Genomic DNA, 21,570 nt, shown 5'->3' on the forward strand with positions numbered 1-21,570 from the left:
AACTTTTTTCACTCTATGCACTAGAAGGGTTTACCAAAAATGTCTGGTTCCTGTAAATTGCTTTATGTCCACTAATGTTAATTTGCCAGAATAGCAGCCTTGCTCCTCCCACGCAGGGCAAGAAGCCATTATCAAGCCCCTTTCTGAGCCTGTTATCCCTTCATGTGCACAGACATGGCAATGGCTCTGGCCGTACCACCGGGATATCAGTGTGCTCTGGGCAGAAAGAGGCACTCTTCCCAAATGGGTCACTGCCCGTAGTTCACATTGCTGGTAGTTAATGCCGCAGTGCTATGCAATGAAGACTTGTTTCTGGAGAAAGAGAGAGAAGAGAGTCTGTAAAACTTACTTTTCAAGACCGCCTAATCTATTCTTTTATGTTTTGTAGGTTCCCAGAGGACTACTGTGTACTCCAAAAGTTATTTTGTGATAGACAGTAGATACTTCTCTCTTGAACTACGCTGTAGCAAGGATGCTATAGGGCCAACACAACACCTGAATCAGTGAATCAAACCTGCAAAACCAGGTATCTCCCGATGGCCCCAGCATGTGGGAATGGTCTCTTCCGTTCCGTTTCAAATGCTGCTGCGCATTAACTCAGTTCCTTAAGGAATTACTTTAACAATAATTAAAAAAATCTTAAGAAAGCTGGAAGGGTCACCAGAAGAGAAAGGATAGCTCTTCCATCAGTCACCTTTTATAGATATCCTCTAGCCATTTTTCATCATCTTCTTCCTCGTCATCTATCGGTTCCTCTGTTTCCAGGGGAGAAGGAATGAAGAACTCAGGTCTGGGACGTGGTTTCCTGATATGAGACTTCAGTCCAAACTTGCGCTTTAGCAGGTGGAACTGTTCTTTGACATAGTAATAAAACTCGTATTCATATCTCATGCGTTGGTAGAGGATCTGTATTGCTTCTGGAGAGGGGACGGTCTTTTTCACTGTCACAGTCAGATTCCCAAGTTTCCTATGTTCTGTAAAAAAACCCAAACAAGCAACATGGTGGGTGCTGATTAATGAGACCAGCCCTAAATTTTTTTTTTTTTTTTTTAAAATTAAGGCATTGCCCTACTGCATTACTGATACAAATGAGCTCAATCTGTCTCCTTAATAACAGATCTAGTTTTAACAAGAGATAAAAAAATACAGACGTTTGAAGTTAGACTTGCTTGTTTAAATATGGCTAGTTCATGCATGGCATTTGGCATTGCATGTAGTCACCGACAATCTTAATTGGCACCGGTTATCTAAAAATGCAAATTAGGTCATACCAACTATGAACATAAACCAAATGTAGAGAAACCCATAATCTTGCCTAGCTTTGGAAATTTTGCCTGACACATGTGGACAATATATACAGCACACAGCTGAGCTGAACTAATCAGTTATCTCCTACGTGGCATACCACATCGTGTCTCAGTTGTAATTTATTGTTGGTTCAAATCGAAATAGATATTTATCAACCTGAACCTGTTTCAGGCTAGCACTGAAGCATTGTTAGCATCACCACATGACACCTCAAGACCAAATGTGCCTGCTGACTTTCTCATCCTGATATACCTGTTAATTAAACGAGACTCATCTTCCTGTTGTGCCCTGGGACTGGAAGATTTCAGTATGTTTTTCTTCACCTGACAACTTTTGCTTTGGTAAACGGAAATAAAACACCTTTATTGTGGATAAAGAATTAGAATTACGAACAAAAATATTGAATTGTCTCTTTGCCTCCTCTCTCAATAGATATTCTACCATTGGAAATTATTGTATTTGAACAAGGTGCAAAGCAAACTCCCAAAGCTGTCTTCTACCAGATGGCAACAGGCTGCCAGAGTATCCTAAGTATTTTCTTCTTCTCTAAGACAGAAACATAATGAAAAGTCAACTGTGAAGAAGAGAACAGAAAAAGCTGGAAGTACTGGCCTGTAGCATCACTGTATCCTGCCTAAAAACTGCAACTTTATGAATGTTAGTGGAGATGAATGTTACACTGACGAAGTACTAGTTTCTATAATTAGATTTTCTGAAAGCTCAGTGCTCCAATCCAGTAACCCTCATGTGTTACTCTGAGACAACATGATGCCCATAGAAATGACTGTAATAGCCTCAGAATACACCTGTGTCCAGACACGGCAAGATGCATGGGCTTGCATGGAAGCAAGGAGATGCCAGTCAGACGTTAGTGAAAAGCTCTTTTCATGGCAGGGGTAGTTAGGCAGTGCAGTAGAGCATACCAGTTACAAAAGCTGTACCTCTGGAAGATTGTAAGAGCAGATTAATTGATTCTCTCCTGAGGGAAGCCACTTGACTAGGGGACATCTCAAGGCCATTTTCCATGACGCTAAACCCAATAGATTAATTTTAATCTTGTCAGTCCTTACTTCGCTTCCTTGCTCTTTGCTACAACAGCAAGATCTGCATGAGAACTGGTGGTAGTTTTTTTTTTTTGTTGTTGTTCCAGGATAACGTCTTGGCTTCTGCTGCTCATTCTTTCTTTAATAATTATATCCTCTATTTGTGCTGCCTCAAATGCCAAACAGAAATCCGCATATTCTACATGACTATATAGATAAACTGTTGCAGTGAAGAAGAGCTGGTTTTTGATATGGAAACCTAATTCTTATTGTAACAGCAGTTCTGCAAATTCAATTCAAAGATTCAAATTCAAAAGGGTCGGGCCATGAAGAAAAAACTTACAAGGAGGAAGGAGACAACAAAGAACATTAGATGTTTCCAACCGGGTCCCAGCGGCAGTGACCACCCTCCCTTCCAGAGGGAATCCCTGAATCAAAATGGGATTTTATCATATGCAGAGTTTTGCTCATGTGAGCAGTCCAAATTGAGGTCTTCTGAAGCGCCTGCCAGCAAGGCTAAACACATGCTTAGCAGCTCTACAGAGAAACACATTTTCACGATCGCCAACACGTAAGACTTAAGGGATGGATCGATGGTTCCTGTTAGGAAAAGTGAGTTGTTCTTGGGATTCCACAAGCAATATGTTCAGCCAAGAGAAATAATCAAGAAGAACTTTTTAGGGAAGATAGGAATTTTAAGCAAAGGCATGCCCATTTATTTCAAGAAGTAATAAAAGATGAGTAAGTCCAGCTAGCAAACACAACAGCAATGATCTTTAGACAAACAGTTGGTATTAGGCAAGATTTTAAAACTTGACAAGTACAACAGAAGGGTAGAGCACAGCTATGTGAACATGAACTGCTTTCTTTACATTTTAAAAGATCAATGTTCGTATAACTTAGGGTATCCACACCTATAAACACATTTTAATTTCCACACAACGGACATACATTTTCCTATTTCAGAGTAAAGTAATCAAAGAAAAAACAACAGAGAACTGTTCATTTTAATAATACTACATGAGACAGCAAGTGCTGCTGGGCTGACATTGTCATATTCATTTGACTTCACTGCATCACACACATCTGGTGCAGAAGAAAAAAGGTGTATCTAAAAGATGTAGTTTCCCTCTCAGTTTTGCTTACCAATTACAATCTGAAATGTAGGAAGAATATGATACAAAGAGAGAATAGGTTGACCAGCATCCCCAACATAATGTTGTTCTAAATCACAAAAAAAAATTATTTAAAGCATTCATTCTATTTTACATTTCTACTTTTAATGCCTTCTCTAAAGAAAGAATGTTTTTCATTAGTTGGTAACAATTAAAACATGCTGCTCTGTAATTAAATGGAGCTTTTACACCAAACTTTGTAGTTCTTCTCGCTGAAATCTCTGTCTCTACTCATATATCTAAGTAATTAAAACAACTTAGTGCAAAGAGTTCTTTGTTCTTTAATTACAGTGATATATGCTCTATATTTACTGACTGTTCACAGTTTACCAATTTGTATAGTTTTACTTAGATAGGAGTAAAATGATTAAAAGATACAAAAATGGATTTAAAAATAAAGATGCTATCTTTAATGTGCTGTCTAGCTAAGAAAATGTGTAGAGGAAGGATCATGAAATGCTTGTGTTTAAAATAGGCATTAGCATAGAAAACACTATCTGTAGCAAGTGAATGGTGTGAAATATTTTTGGTGAAAATATTTGGCTTCCCCAAGAGCTTATTCTCCTCTACACCACCTTTACCCATAGACCGGAATAGACCAACAAATGTCTCATCTTTTTAAATTCTCAGTCAGTTGTTCAAGTTGCCATTGATGGGTGCTAGATGAATACAGTCCAGGCAGGACACTGTACTCAGTCCATCCCTGGGTGAGAACGCAACTGCTGCCTTATGATTACCGAGCTCTTCAAGAAATTCCTCTTTCTGCTGCTTTAGCTGGTAGCTCCCGCCAGCTTTGCGGTCTGGTTTTCTTTACAAACTCAGCAGCAAATATACACTCCTAAATATTGCATTTATTAAGCCTAAGCCTTTATACTGCTTGCCAACTTCATTTTTATTTTACATAGGTTATTTCTGTTACAGAAAACTCCATTTACCTTGCTGGAAAAAGCTCTTTACTTATAGGGTCCCGCCAGGACTCTAAGCGGGTAAAGCCACTTCTTACAGCTCCAGCTCCCTTTGGTGGCTGCTCCTCCCAGCAGAGAGGGGCACTTGTGCTCAGCCCAGAAGCGCTGCCAACGATGACAAGGTGAAAAGGGCTGGACTGTTTTCTTGGGGGGGTGGTCAGTGTGGGGCAGGACCAGCCAAAAGGGAATTTACTGGTGGTGTGCCAGGCAGGGAGCAGCCCGCCGGCACCCGCTCTGCCAAAGCAGCCAGGTGCTGCATGCCACCCTCACGGCGGGCAGCGAGACAGCAGCAAAATATTCTCCTCCCCTGAATCTGCAGTAGTCACGGCATAGAGGATTCCTGGAAGTGTGCAATTCTTCTTTGCCCTATGCACACACCTACATCTATAGCTGTGGACATATGTACAGATAGAAACACTCACGCTCTGGAAGGCTATAGGAGCCATGTAGATCTCCTGGCTTCTGCTGGTTCGCCTCACAGTATAACCATCAGTAACTGCCGTGCATAAATAGCTGTGAGGTGCTGGTTGTCAGATGGTGCGAGCTGGGGCTGTGCCCGGCTCCAGGCTCAGCCTTTTTGATAAAACAAGTGAACTTCGCTTATTTTGCACTTGAACCTTATTTACCCTGGTTTCTAATCCTAAATACTCTTAAAAGGCTCTTTAATACAAACATGAATGAAATCACAGAACTGCTTCTTGAAGTCACCTTGACCACCTCTCCTCATCATAGAAGCAAAATGGAAACATTAGGTAGATCTGGCTTAAAGCCAGAATAACAATCTACATATGCTACATAAACCCAGCTGTCCCACCAAAGGACCCCCATTTTATGACCTCTGAGACAGCTAACCATATGGAGGGCAACAAACTACACCATTTAGTTTTTAGGGTTATTTTTTTAAACTGTGTTTGCTTTGGCATTCTCTTAAATTACTAAAAAGAATGCACTACACAGTAACCCAGCCTCCCGGTGCAGCCTGCTCGTGCCTTGAACTAAGGCTAAATTGGTATGCAGATACGGATGAAGAAAATTAAATTCTTTTGCGTTACAGGTGATGAATATTTACTATTACTTTCCCCACTCTTGCTTTTTTTCTTTCTTTTTTTTTTTTAAAAGCAGAAATCAGCATTACTCACTGCAGCAATCCAAACCGTAGGGAAAAGTGGTTTTTGTACTTTGTGGCTCAAAAAACCTTGGATTGCCATATTTAGACAAAATAATCCTAAAGGCATTCTCCACCTCAAAAGAGACTTCCGGAGCGACGCTCTCTCCAGCCCCCCGCCGTCTGGGAGGGCGCGAGGCAGAGACTTGCTCCCCAGCGCTGCTCTGCTGCTGCTGGATGAAGCCGCGGGGAGCCCGGTGTCCTCGGGGACCCATCGGGGAGAGGTGAGCAGGCTGGAGCCAGCGCAGGACGGCCGCAGGCGACTCGCCCAGCTGATGCTTGCGGTGGAAAAACCCCACGCCGAGCTCTGCTGCTCTAAGGCTGTGTGAACACGATGGCTGTCGCAGATACAGTAAACTCATTTCCTGGAACTACAGGGGGAGGCCCCGCGTTTCAGTCGTATGCAGCTGAGCTGCGGCACATACCTACTTCTCCACAGTTTTAAATGGAAATAAATGTATGTCACTGTGGTTAGACGTGACGTACGAATCGGCGAGGGCCTCTGCTTGATATGCCACTCAAACGATCACTGCGGTGCTAAAACAGGGCTGTGATGGCTATGCTAGAAGTGATCTCCCTCCAGAATATCTAACTGCAGCTCAGCAGAAAACCTTCTGGCACAACTGATTCGCTTTTCAAACTTGAAATTTTTAGCTAGGCTCTTGACGGGTAACTGGGAAAGGATAGTTTTGGGAGAACAGATGAGATGCCTATGTGTTTTGCACGTGGGCCGTCTTTCCGACGGCCACAGGGCTGCAGGAGCAGGAGCACACCAGGCTCAGGGCGGGTCCCAGGTCCCAGGGCAGGAGGAGGGAGGTGGCGCACTGCGGCCGTACTGCACGACTGAATGCCTCACCTGGGCTCATGTTTGCTAAAGAAAAGCAGGGATGGTGGAGAAAACCTAACAGAGTCACCAACCGGGAAGAAGTTATTAAAACCCAAAGTTGATGAAGTAAGCAGTAATTTGTCCCGCAGCATCTACTAGCTTTGTCTGCCTGAAATACTATAAATCCCAATTATTAACCTCCTTACTGCTAGTTTACCCTCTTCTCCGATACTCACATCAGCAAAATAAGGTGTAACTTTTAACACGTAGATAAAGATTAGACACTCGTGCATACTGAGGACAGTTATGCTAGGTTCACTTGCAATGCTTGCTTTGTTTTAGCATTTCTGTCCTAAATTATTAGGCTGCTTTGATGTCATGGAACAACTTCTAACTCCAGGGGATTAGGAGAACTCTAGCCCACCTAGCCCACAGCAATGTCCTGTCTCCTAAAGGTCAGATGCGGATTGCTCTGAAAGGACAGATCTCCAGGGGTCATGGAAACACCCAGAACTCCAGAGACCTGCAATCCTAGGCAAATCGGATGTCCTGTTTATCAAACAGGGATCTTGGGAGCAAATACACCACACTGTAATTAGCACGGACACTGCAAAACGACAGTTGCCAATGGCAGAAACTGAAATAGGTGAGAGTGTTACGGCAATGCTCTTTCTTCTTTCTTACCACTACAATGAATAAGGAAACCAGAGGGAAGAACAATGTCACTGTTAACCTAATATAATTTCATTACTAACATTAACATGGACAAAATGCAGGGAGGTTAGAGAACGATAACCTGGCAAAGAAAAATGGAGGGATGCCAAAACAGAGATTAGCCAGGAAGAGCTCACGGAGCCAATCTGAAAGACACATAATCAAACAACTACTAATGGTCAAGGATGTAAACATCACGGACACATGGCACAAAATCAGAACAAGGAAGAAACATGAAAAAAAAAAAAAGAAAGAATAATATTAGTGATAAATGTAAAAAGTACCTTGGGCCAGTAAGGCCAGTAAGTAACAAAAGAAACATCTTCCTACAGTACGCAAATAACATATATTGGGAATACATTGCAAAGGTCAACACTGCACTGGTCTGGCCGTCAACTGGATAATACAACAGTGATATGCATCCAGTGGTGCTCTGAAATACTACTTAAGCGACTGAAGGCATTATATCCCTGTTATGAAACACTTGCCTTACAACACATTCAGCAATATAACTTCCCCCTTACTTTGTAAACAGCTACGACTCTCTGAGGTCTCTTCTCCAGCCACTAAGTATTCATCATGAAATCTCCATCTCTCCTCTTGCAAACTTCACAGTGTTATGCCTTTGCTCCTACCAGTTCAGAGCTGGGGATCCAACAACATGGATTTACAGCTGCATGGGACACCTCCTGCACCACGCGCTACCTCTGCTGTTGCCCCAGCCTGGAAACCTGCTGTATCTCCCACATGATCAGATAACAAATCTCAACAGGATCTTCTAAAAGGCTCCTTTATTTGGTGCACTTTACTGTTGCATTCCCAGTTAAGGTAAGTTAACAACACAGGGAAAAAAAAAGGCTGAAAATTAACCCACATTGGTAGAGAAAAAAGGCAGATTCTTACGAGAATGTGGTCAGGTACTTTTATTGCTGTTAAGCAATTTCTAAGTTGAAGTAGACAGAGTTGGAGGTGCCAAAACCAAAGTCATCTGCAGAGGAAATGCCAGGATTCTCTATTCCGAGTTGCCGAAATAATTGCCATGGTTGCAGTTCATATGCAATTTTTAATGTATCTGTTATAGCTGTGTAAGTATTATTGAATGGATCCAGTCAAATCTGGATCTGACAAAACCGTAATTTAAAAATAGGTTCTTACAGATTGCTTGGGAACAGTGTTGCGTAGTAGGTTATGCAGATACTAACACTATTATTTTTCTGCAGAGAGAAGAGAAAGTTGCAGTGATTGGGACGAATTTCAGCAGTGCTTACGAGCAGGAAAAGCTTCACCACAGGTATGTTATGCAGAAAATCCACAGAGATATAGCCTGGGACCTAAGAACCTACAGCAGGCATCTTGCCTTTGTGCTTTGAGTCACAGTAGGTTGCTATCTATGATTTTGTCCACAAAAAGGAAGCAATGGAAGAGGTATGCTGTGCAAGCTTAAGATGTCTAAGAGGGATGGAGCGAGGTGGAGGTGCCTTTATTTCCATATATAGTACTGATGAGTGCAACACTGGCATATAGCATCCAGTTTTGTAACCACATCCTAAATCAGGCAGGGTATGAAAACAGCCTCAGAATGAATACTGGGGTTGGAAGGGACACTTTAAAGAAAGATGATAAATTCATTCTGGTCAGCTTACCAAAAAAAGAAGATTGAGAGGTGACTTGTTTACAGCATCTGCATATTTTCATGGTGAGAAAACTATGGATACTGAAGGGCTGGAAGCAGAAACCAGAGAAATGCAGACTGGAAGTAAGGCACAGCTTTTTAAAGTGGTGAAGGTGATTAATCACAAGAACAAACCAAAAAGAGTTGATTTGCTATCACTTGATACTTTTACATCAAAGCTGCATAACTTAACCAACTGCAGTTACTGATCTCTGTGCAGAAGAAGAGAAACTTTGTGGCTTGTAGCACACAAGAAGCCAAGCTGAATGACCCAATGGTCCATTTAAGTCTTCCAGAGATGCAAGTTCCAAACATCTTGCACGTGTCAGCTTCCAAGTCCAGAGCACCACTTGCGAAAGCCTTTTTGTCAGTGCCTTTGAGATACCTCAATGTGAATGTCATTTTTGGAAGATGTCTGAACACCTAATCTGCTACCTTTTCCAGTTTCTGGCTGTTTAAACCACCCTGCAGTATCAGGTGTTGCAGGAATGTAAAGTAACAGTATATTTTTTAAAAAAGTTCGAGAATACGGCCTTAAAAATTATTAATTTTAAGTGCTGCCTCTTTCTGTCTTCCTAGAGCATACATATGACTGCTTATTGCTTTATATGAGAATAACTACTGAAATGAGAAACAAAAGAGAAATAGTAACTGGGACTAAAGTAATGGCCAATAATAAAATTTATGCATTGCCAAGGTAAAACCACTACTGATAGGGTATACAGGACTGGAAGATGCCCATTACTGTATGAAAGCTGCTATTAAAATGGAGGAAAAAAGAAAAAGGTATCAGTTCTCTTCTCCCTTGTGAGAAAGTGGCCAGTTCTAAGAAGGTTTTCTCCCAACTGTGTCTGCACACAGACAACTGAAAGCCCTGTAATTGCTTTATTTCTTATTATTGCAAGTTACAGGCGGTCAAGAGAAAATTCTCTCTTTTGCCCTTAGGTTCTTTTGTGTATAATGAGTGACTAAAGGCGGCCAGGGGCTGAGGCACTGGTGAAGAAGGAAGAATGCTACCAGAGCAGAAACAACACACTGTTCCTTTCAAGTTCACCCCCTCCTGGCCCACAGCCCGACTGCCTTGGCCAGCCGCCAGGGTATCGGGACAAAAGCTTCCTCCTCTGGCCAAAACCGAGGAAAAGGGTCCGTTGTTTAACACAGGCAGACTTGTTTCAGCAAGAGAAAAAACTAAAAAGAAGGGGAATTATATTAACTGGAAGTCCTGGGAGAGGAGTGTAATCTCCTAGTGTGGCTAATGCAATTCTCACCCCATGCTTTTCCCGGAGAGGGAACATCTTGATCCTCTACCACTCAGGCTAGAAGGCAAAGTATAGCCTCAACAGGGCTAAAGCCCTAAGGCTGACAGGGTCTTCACGTCCCCTGAGGTTACTATGAACTAGAAACAAGAATGCATCTTTCCTCCTTCCAGGAAGCCCCAGAAGACCCCCTGCTCCCCTCCATGCCTGCACTAATAAGCTCACGTGAAGGGTGAATGTCCTCACTCATAAAAAGACAGAAATTTCTATGCACCTCGCAGAAGGTGAAGAATCTGTCAGAAAAATAAGCCAAACATTTAGCTATCTCAGGATTTCACAGTGACCGAGGCTCCTCCAGATTTCACAAAGTCATTAAACCCAAGTCAAGGTGAATTCACACCTGAGCTTTTTGCCATCTGTGCAACAGAGCCTGCAGCCTGGGTCTGCGATGGGGAACTCAGGACACTTGGGGTTTGCTGCAAGTTGAGAGATCGTGCCCCTCCCTGAAACCTCCGAGCCAGATGCTGTTGCAGAAGTTACAGAGACGCACGCAGTGGCTCTTCATGCCAACCTCAGCACTTCTTTAGCAGCACCACCACAGGTGAGGGATGAGGGCTTGAAAAAGGTAGAAGAAAATCCCTAGGTCTGACATGACTCATTTGATTCTGAGCAGCGAAGCACCTGGGTGAGGTGAGCTACCTCAGAGGCTGTCTCAGAGGATGTAGGGTCTCAGTGAGCTATGGCAGGAGACTTCCCCAAGCAATTATTTCTATGTCTGAGAGTTTTCAGAAGCAGGCCCCAATTCAAGGAGAAGCGTGATTTTAATCTGCTTGGGTTAATATAAATGAAAACAGGACATTTTTAGGTACTTAGACGCTGTTCAAACACCACTGAGATTTACATGTGCATGTACTTGCTCTGTAGTCCAGGCAATAGATTTTCCTCCTGAAGGGGGTGGGAAAGGCATTTCTGACACATGAGACCGGGACCTTTGCAGACGAAGGCCTCCCTATGCACCCCGTGCATCTGCACCAGCCAGTAGCAAAGCCAGCCTCCCCCATAGTACCTCTCATCTGTCTCCAGTGACTTACCTGATCAGCTCCAGCACACCTTGACCGTTCCTGCTTGCGCGTCAGTGCCAAGAGCAATCCATTGAGGTAACAGTATTTGCTCAACGATCCTTTTTAATTCAACTCACATTTAGCATTACGGTGCTGACAGGGAAGAGGTACATGGGCACATCATTCTTCCATCTATCACCTGGTTTACAGGACTTACATTCTCAGTAGCCTTAACTCTATTGCAGGTTAAAGGAATTAGCTGAGTACTGTGGAAACACCCATGAATCAGAACGGGAGATTTACAGAGTATGAAAAGCCATTGCTCCTGCATTTAGTCCTGCAAATTGTCTTATGTCTGCAGTGTTTCAATCAGTAGTTTCATTCCAGTCTTAGAGAGACTGGCTAGTATCAAAGTTTCCAGGATGACTGCACTGTTTTGATTTAATGACAATACTAGCCCTGACTTAATGACTACTGTGCTTCAGGGTTATACTGCACAAAACTTTCCCTTGTGCTTAAGAAAACAGGAGATAAAATGACCTGCTGTCTTTTTCCATTTCAGTATTTATAGGCACACATAAAGATTAACACCTCTGAATGAGGATAAAACGGGAGAGAAACCAGGAAGGATGTGACAGCAATTAGGAAGAACTTTTCAAGAAAAAACAATTTTGGGAGGGAGCAAGTTTACTAAAAAGAACCCTAAACCTGCAACAAACCAAGCTTTTGTTGAAGAATATTGCCATTTTCTACATTGTGATCTTCAAGAGTGGCAAGATAAAGGCCCCCCAACATTAGTCATGAGACATACAATGTTAAGAGTTGCATCAAGATAAAGACAGAAACCCTGCTGTGGTGGGTTGACCCCAGCCAGCAGCCAAGCACCCACACGGCTGCTTGCTCGCTCCCCCTGCCCCGACAATGGGATGAGGGAGAGAACAGGAAGAATGAAAGCGAGAAAACTCGTGGGCAGAGATAAGGACAGTTTAATAGGTGGCGGGAAAAAAAAGTGATGCAAAGGAAATCCCTCACCACCTCCCACAGACGGACCAATACCCAACCAGTCTCTGGGCAATGGCCACCTTGGAAGCCGAAACCCCCTTCTTCCTCCTCCACCCCTGCTTTTATTGCTGAGTATGACGTCAGATGATATGGACTACCCCTTTGACCAATTTGGGTCAGCTGTCCTGGCTGTCTTGCCTCCCAACCTCTTGCCAATCCCCAGCCTGCTGACTGAGGGGATAGAGTGAGAAGCAGAGGAGGCCTTGACGCTGTATGAGCTCTGCTCAACAACATCCAAAATACTGCTGTGCTGTCAGCTTCATTTTAGCCACAAATCCAAAACACAGCACTACATAGGCTGCTATAACCCCGTCAGAGCCAGCAGAGTAAAAATGACTGCTGTCAGGTGTGGGCAAACCTGACACACCTGTCTCTAGGAAATGTAAAATACACACAAAATGCACACATAATGCATACAATGGGCACAATGGATCAGATGAAGTATCCACTTAGTCACTGTACTGAGTTCAAATTAATTCAAATGAATGGTGGTCAGTAGTGGATGCTTGCAGCAGTGGCAGAGGCACAGAGAGTGTCGTCCCCCAGTGCAGTCTTGCAGCTTCTGGTGCTGGGTTGTTTAGCCTGGAGAAGAGGAGGCTGAGGGGAGACCTTATCACTCACTACAACTACTTGAAGAGAGGTTGTAGAGAGGTGGGGGTCAGTCTCTTCTCCCAGGTAACAAGCGACAGGACAAGAGTAAATAGCCTCAAGTTGCGCCAGGGGAAGCTTAGATTGGCTATTAGGAAAAATTTCTTCACCGAAAGGGTTGTCAAGCATTGGAACAGGCTGCCCAGGAAAGTGGTTGAGTCACCATCCCTTCAGGTATTTAAAAGATGTAGATGTGGTGCTTAGGGATGTGGTTTAGTGGTGGAGTTGGCAGTGCTAAATTAACTGCCGGAGCTGGCGATCTTAAAGGTCTTTTCACACCTAAACGATTCTATGTCTATTTTAAACTTTTAAAAACTGATTCTCCCTGAGAAATCTCTTTGCACAGTTCATCTTTTGTTTCTAGCATATCCCACTTCAGTTGTCTCTTTTCCAAACTCAGAGGTGTATTTATTAAATTTATTTTCCTACGAAAGCCATTCCATGTCCCTGACTATCTCCCTTGTTCCTGCTTTGTACCTTTTTGAGATGGTGTGATTAGAGCAACAAATAATTAACGGAAAAAGCTGCAATTTGTGGTTAAAAAGCCATACAACATAATTAATTTTAACTTTTTTTCATATTTAAGAATCAGAAGTAAATGATAACCTATGAGCCTTTGCCACAGATTTGAACTATTGCTTATCCCAAAGCACAGATTGAGAATACTTCTTTTACCTTAACAAATAAGGCAATTCAGAAGGGCAAGAGATTTCTTCAACTTCATTGGCTAAATCTAAATGGAAGAGGAGAAACTATAAGTAAATTTAACTTACCTGGTAAAGTAACATAGAAAATATAATTAAGAACCATTAGTTAACATTTCAGTGCCCAACTTCAACAGATACTCCCCAACACAACGAATTTGATTCTGAATCTATGAAATCCTATTCAATTTGCTAAGCTTACTAGAAGAAAAAATGCCTAAATTTCTCCTGTCCAACATTTCAGAGGAATCCTGAAACCATAAATGATCAGCTTTTTAAAATCTGCAGACAGAATGTACCATTGAATATATTATTTTTTTTAAAAAACAGAATATTTTAACTAAGTTCTGTGGAAAACGTGATGAAAAAGTATTCTGAGAGAATGGTACATTCAGGGTTTCTATAGTAACAAAAACAATGAAAAAAAAATTAAAATCAAGGGAGTTTTGTAAAGGCCTGTCCAAAAAAATCAACAACTCATCTCTAGGAGGCTTGGCATACATTTACATAGAAGGGACGCCTACTGTGGTGGACGTGTATATGCACTTAGACGTGGCAACAGGGCCCTAAGGCACATGTTTTGTCCTAGGTTCAGTGCTCATTGGGAGACCAATCATGCAATCAGGTTTTGTCTTAGTGCTGAGTATACGTGTCACAGAACCCAGTTCAGTGTCTAGATGGAGGCAAAGTTCTCCTGTAAGCCTGCGGGTGCTGGGAATATGAAATTGTGACTCCAAGCTTTTTGAAAATACATTCCTTACAGGCTACTCTGGTGTGGCCAGTGACTATCATTATCAGTTTCTAAACAAACACGCTAATCCTGGCACATCACCTTCAGCTGACACTTCATCCATCTGCTTGCCACACTGGTTGACAGCATTTCCGGCACATTCCTAGAGCATTTAACTTTGTTAAGTACATTTACTGAAGAAACAAAAGCCCCTAAACTGCGCAAATATGGAGTCCTCATAAATATAACTGCCTTTTTTTGTTGTTGTTGTTTTTTTCAGTTGGCCTGAATAACAGTGGGAAATGAAAAACCACAAGGCTGAAGGAAGTGAAGGGACTATTTATGTAGCATGGGAAAAATTAAACTGAGATTCAACACTTTAAAGTGGGTGACATCTGTTTATCAAAATACTTTTGTTGTATCTCTTTTGCCTTTGATTATCCAGTCTGCCTGCTAATACTTAGAAACAGGGATGCAATGCTAGATTTGTCCTTTGATTTTAATAGCAATCCGTGTAGTTTCTGCCACTACGTTGAAATCAAAATGTTGGTCTGGCATTGCCAATTGCTAACAAAATATACCAATGTATCATACACCATTTCCTCACAAAATTACTCACATGTGTATACAATATGAAAAGATGTGTGGGACTTGGAATTTTTCCCTTTCTGCACGTACGATACAAAGTGTCTATGTGCTGACCTTTCATTTCTGTTAAAACAAAACCTGTTGAAGAAGTGGGATGCACACCAAGATGTGGTCTGGAAGGATAACGGAAGCAGCCTGCGAACTGAATAGCTGAATTAAGCAGGAACTCAAACCATTGATTTCTACAAGTAGCTTGCAAAAACATGCACCAAGGAAAATAATTTTCAGCAATTCAAAGCAGAACCTTTGGCTAAGTGGTGACTGCCCTTAAAATAGGCTAAATAATGTGCTCTGCAACTGCACAAAGTACTGGAGCCTACCAGGGACCACATGCCATATTCCACCAGCAGCAGAAGACAGAGCCAAGTAAATGCTAAAATTCAATATCTAGACAAATACGCTTTGCAACTTCACTGCTCTTCTGTTAATAAAAGTTCTGGATGAACTGGGCTGACATTTTTGGTAAGTTGTTTGCTAAAGTATAAGACAACAGACTGAAGTTTCTTGCTATCAGCCACCTGCATTGGCATTGCTGCACCAAACAGGCAAGGTTGTACAACCTGCAATTTATTCCTGTTATTTTCAGTGACTAAAAGCTGAAAACATTTGACTATGAAAAGGGTTTGTAGTCCCATGGGAACTGTTCTTGGCATATCAGAATGTATATATATGTCTATCAGGATGTGTGTATATATGTGTGTACATATACATGCCTATCGGGATAATGCCTTTCTCTCAAGGACTTGGACACCAACAGCACTCATCTCACCCTTTTCACCATGCTGACTGGAAAGAACAATTTGCCATTTGCAAACAGAACAAAATAATCTTAACAACAGAAATGCTTCATTGTACTTAAAAAGGCTTATACATTCTCCCTGCTAAGCATCTCTCCTGGTCATTAAAGAAAATCAATTGTTTTAACACAGAAAATCATGGGCTAAACCACGTACCCAAAACCAGGAAAGCCTGTGATCTCTTCAAAGTGCTACGTGGTATCCAGGATTCCCAGATTATACCCTGTCTCTAACGCCTTTTAATTGCCATCACAGGCACTCAAAATTTATCACCGACTTTACCACTTACTGAACTAAATTAAGAACGGGAACGGATAGGATAAGAATCTAGAGGGACACCCCTCACCACCCCCCCCCGAAAGATCCACAAATCCTGAAATAACCCTAAGGAAGACACGGAAAACAGTATTACCTGACACCTTTACAGTGAAACTGGATGAACACTAGTCCCTACGAACCAGGATTCAGTGCAGAAAAACAGATTGAGGACTTCTCAACCACTGAAACATAAGCTGTAGACAGTGCAAGACCAGAGACACACCTCACGTGCTGCATACAAAAACCCTTGGACAGAACATGGAAGAACCAACAGGTGAAATTACCTCGCTGCCAAATACCAGAGCAGGTTTGTTTGACCATTGTCCCCTACCTCAGCTGGTCCTGCCATGCTTCACCCTCTTCAAGATTCCTTCATATCCAAACTCCTTCCCCAGGTTCCCTGTCTTCTGCAGTTCATTCATTCTAAGCACTCTTCTAGCAGCTGCTTTGGTCACCACGCAGGGGTTTATCAAGAGTTTACTAGACTAAATCTTCGTCTTCATTCATCTCCTTTGCTCTTGGCAAGGAAGTCCTGGGCTTCTGCGGTGTTTCTTTGCCCCAGAGGGAACTAGGTCATAGACATTGCTCTGGAAACACTGCAGGAAAAGACACTACCAAGGGTGCTAAAAAACCCCAAACAATTCCACCAAAAGATTAGCTCAAATAGCACTCAATGATGCACAGATCTATCTATTGGACAGACAAGGAGAGCACTAAGAAGGCATGATATAAAATTTGTTTTTATATGCATACTTCATCCTTGCTCCTACAAACACTATTGTGTGCCACCTCCTTGACAACATCCATCTCTACCCAACTGTATACCAGTATACAGCATGAGTGCTGAACTCCAGGCAGCTGCTCAGGGCATCAAACAAATCCCTAGAGAGATAAACAGCCATTCACCTCTCTTCACTAATCACGCAGAGAGTTGTTTCCCTGGTACATAATTTAAGCACCTGACATTAACTAATGTCAATACCCAGTGAGGTAAACCAGGTTTGTCGGCTGCCTGAAGACCCTTCAAAGATCAGTCACGGCTACTGTAAAATTGGCAGCGCACTTACAGGGACAGTGGAGAGCGGAAGAAAACTTAAAAATAAAAATAAGGCTTCAATGCCCAGCAAAATATTTAGTGGCATTTAGGTCAAAACAGAGTTTTCTGTGAATATTTTCATTCAACATTTTAAATAAATTTGCTTTGGCTACGCTCTCATTCCTGTCATGTCCAATTTCCACTAGCTTTTCGGAGATGTATATTATATATCAGCCACACATTAATCCCACACTCTCATTTTATGTAACAGAAAAAGCACATGTTCTTGCCCCAGCAGTACACCTCTAAACTTGCTAACATCCTGAAAGCCCTGAGAGTGCAGCTCTGCAAAGCACTGGGGGCTCTGGCCAGATTGTGCCCACACGTGCTCCTTGCAAGGCAGGCGTGCACCAAATACTCCGCTGCAGCAACATTAGCGTGCTCCACGTCTTCCCTCAACACAGGCCCAACACAACCGGTCATTGGGCTCCCCCAGCAACTTGTGCTGCACTTCTTTCTGGCTAGAAAAAAACAAACAATGAAACAACCCACCCCTTCTCGCCTCTTTTTTTTTTTTTCCCCCTCGGCCCAACGGTGCTCTTTATCCATCTCCGTTCCCCCCTTCCACTCTACAAAAAGCAAGAAATCAAATAACATAGCTGACTGTCTGGAAATTAATCAAAGCAGTCAAGCAGCAGAAGAAGCAAAGACCAAGACAAGCATACAGATTTTGTTCTAAGCTCTGTGTTTGCACGCTCTTTAATATCAAAAATTTAATACTCATAATGATTTACAGGTATGTATGCACCCTAAGCATAGCAATACCTCACACAATAATAAAACTTCATAGACCCTCCAAAACTCAATTGCAAGAAACTCTATGGAAGAAGACAGACCACTACAATTACCTCGTTTAAGATTTTCACAACACAAAAGGTATTAGATGGTATCATACTGCAAAAGGCACAGGAATGGGGTATCCTGTTTTATCATTGACCTGGCAGAACACAAGAAATAAGGTTTCTTTCTATGGTGGATGCATGGAGCTGATTAATCCCACAGTTACAGGGAAGCCAGACCAGAGGAGTCAAAGAAAGTATGGGGAAAGCCAATGGATTGTGAAGAGAGTGTTTCAGGGCCTGAGAACGGAGCGGGAGTGCTTGCGTGGGCAGATGCTGCTCCAGACCTTCAGCAAGCAGCAAAGCGGGGAGGAATGGGTAAATGCTGGGGTTTACTTGTTGTTTTAACTGGAGCAATTGGAGGAAGATGACAGTTTAAGGCACTGCCCCCTGGATAGCTCTTCTATTTCTCCTGAATCTTCAATTATTATTATTTTCTTTCTCTTCAAACCCTCATTTCCCCTGAGTATGCACTCATCAGCAACTTGCATTCCCCAGAAGTCCTCCCACTAGCTATCTGGAAAGACATTCATGCTAGAGGGCATAACACTCTTCTAACATGTAGATGCTTTAAAAACCACAAGTCATCTTCAGAAACCAAATTGCATGGAGGTGCATGAAGAATTCCTCTAAGACCTCTTTTGGAGGCAAGTGAATTCAGCCAACTCACAAACATCAGCAGTAATTTCAATCCAGTAAGCATGTTTGGTATTCTCAAAACCTTCCCCCAAACCACACACCTCTTTGCACGTGCACTTCTTTTAAAAATATTTTTTTCTTGCTCTGTTTCTATGCTCACTTTTTGCCCTCAGCCTGTATGATAAAAATGTTTTCTGGGTGAGCCCTGGAGAACCAAGCAGACCAAACACTAATGCTCATATGGAATTTATTTGGGGGAGGGGGGGAAATCCCTTAAGTTGAGTAGTTATGTTATTTTGAACTGGTTTTATATTTTATGCGTACATGGCGGAGCTGGAATTTCAGGGCTGGCTTTTGTTTGCATTCATCATGAAACATTTGTTATATGAGCTGCTGCTACTGCTACCAAAACAGCTGCTGCTCACTGCTACAAAACCAGAAACCAACTCAACAGTTTCTTTCATAGAATCATAGAATGGTTCAAGACCATCTAGTTCCAACCCCCCTGCCATGGGCAGGGACACCTCCTACTAGGCCAGGTTGCTCAAAGCCCCATCCAGCCTGGCCTTGAACACTTCCAGGAATGAGGCATCCACAGCTTCCTGGGGAATTTGTTCCAGTGTCTCACCACCCTCAGAGTGAAAAATTTATTCCTACTATCTATTCTAAATCTACCCTCTTCCAGTTTAAACCCATTACCCCTTATCCTGTCATTACACACCCTTGTAAAAAGACCCTCTCCAGCTTTCTTGTAGGCGCCCTTCAAATACCGGAAAGCTGCTATAAGGTGTCCCCGGAGCCTTCTCTTCTCCAGGCTGAACAACCCTAACACTATCAGCCTGTCTTCATAGGAGAGGTGCTCCAGCCTCATCTTTGTGGCCCTCCTCTGGACCGCTCCAACAGGTCCATGTCCTTCTTATGTTGGTGCCTCCAGAGCTGGTGCAATATTCCAGGTGGGGTCTCACAAGAGCGGAGTAGAGGGGCAGAACCCCCTCCCTCACCCTGCTGGCCATGCTTCTTTTGATGCAGCCCAGGATGTGGTTGGCCTTCTGGGCTGTGAGTGCACATTGCTGGCTCATGTTGAGCTTTTCATCAACCAACACCCCCAAGTCCTTCTCCTCAGGGCTGCTCTCAATCCATTCTCCGCCCAGCCTGTATTGGTGTTTGGGATTGCCCTGGCCCATGTGCAGGACCTTGCACTTGGTCTTGTTGAACTTAATGAGATTTACACAGGCCCACCTCTGGGCCTTTCTTCCTCTGGTAAGTCTAGCTGGCAAATGAGACTTGGTGTTTCTGCAGAAAAATTACCTTTGTTTGGCTTCACCATCATCCTTGCCACCTTTTGCCTACCCAGAACACAGACTTGAAAGAGAAAGGATAAACTGGAGGAAGAGCAGGTACGTACTGATGCTCCCGAATCACCTACAACTAAATGTAGATCAGAACTACAGCTGTATGAACTCCCTGCTTTGCAGCTAGGGCAGGATCTGAAATGTGAATGTCTTTCCTTCAGTTGCTCTTGAGATTTAGCCTTTATGTCCTGCGTCACCATTTTCTGCCATCTGGAAAAACTGATCTAGCTTTGCATAAAAATTTCTTTGCCATAGAAATGGTGCTTCCCAGTGTCTAGGGCAATCTGCTTTCCTGCGCACAAAAAAATACCCATCCGTCTGACAATCTGTGCACTTTCCTAGCAACCTGGACACAGACCAGGATCCAGAGCATCAGCAGACTGCAGTCCTGAGTGCCGAGGACAGACCTCCTAAACTGTATGTAAGCTGAATTTTAATACATTGCTTTGTTACAATTATGAAAACACTTCAATGTTGTTCTTGCTGCTTCATATTGGCAGTGACCTCTATCACCTCAGTCTCATCTTTTTAAGAGAACAATTACCCCAGGCTGAAGCACAGTCCCTGCGGGACTCCCCTGCTTGTTCAAAGTAAGGGGAGACAACCAAACAATTAATGCCTACCTCTTTAACCAATTTTATCCTGCAGGAGAACATTCTCTCTCATATCCTGACAACTTACTTTCTTTAAGAGCTTTTGGATAGAGATCCTGATAAAACTGCTGAAAATCACACCTGTACTATCTCACATCCCTGTGCGTGCTGACTCCTTCAAGGAACTAGTTGATTTGTGAGGCTCTCCAAATGCCATACTGACTCTTCCCAAGTGCCTATGAATCCCATTCTTTATTATAGTTCCTACCAGTACATAAATTGGATTCTTTCATCTGTTGCTGCCCAGGTGACCATTGCAGCCCTTTAAAAGCTTGGAGTCATGTTAACTACCTTCCTTTCTACCAAAATAGCCACTGATTGAATGACAGGACACACCACAGAGTTGGCAATTTCAGTTTCTAAAAGATACTTGGTGAATACTAGCTCTGATGGCAGCACTCCTGACGCTGCCAAAGAGGAAAGAGAGCAAAGGAGAAAAAACCACCACACCCTAACACCAAATCTGTTATCTGTATTATAGATGGCATCTGCAAGTAACTGAGAAGTTACTCAATTGAGTCCAAACAGTATGAGTACAACTCAAAAGATGAGATTTATAAAGTGCAGTAGCAATTGTGCAAATGTTGGAGATAGAGAAAACAGGCCAAGTGGAAAGAAGATCCTAATTAAAGAACACAATGGGAATGCAATTTGGAAGAAAGGGAGGAGACAGGGAAGATGAGCCTAGAGAGCAGCGGAGGGGAAGGCGCTCTTTCTTACTACGTTTGTAAATTTGTGATTCCACTCCAAGAAGAGAGAAAAAGAAGAAAAAAGGAATCTTCCTAGCCATATTTAGTAAAAACTTCTTCTCTTGCTATAGCTTCTTGGAGAGCAAGTTTTCATGAGGGACAGATAAAAAGGCTGGGAAATTCCAACTGGGAAAGGAAGTAGGGAACATA

At 42.7% G+C, this 21,570-nt stretch overlaps 1 protein-coding gene across 1 annotated transcript in view; it reads right to left on the reverse strand.

Annotated features, from left to right (window-relative positions):
* Positions 1 to 657: 657 nt before the first annotated feature.
* UST (uronyl-2-sulfotransferase) overlaps positions 658 to 21,570 on the reverse strand; it is an 84,899-nt gene continuing 63,986 nt past the window's right edge. The window contains 1 exon segment of the mRNA XM_009883294.1: positions 658 to 974. Within this exon segment, the coding sequence (XP_009881596.1) occupies positions 658 to 974 (317 nt within the window).

This window comes from Charadrius vociferus, unplaced genomic scaffold, assembly GCF_000708025.1.
Source record: "Charadrius vociferus isolate BGI_N301 unplaced genomic scaffold, ASM70802v2 scaffold114, whole genome shotgun sequence".
NCBI classification, from domain to species: Eukaryota; Metazoa; Chordata; class Aves; order Charadriiformes; family Charadriidae; genus Charadrius; species Charadrius vociferus.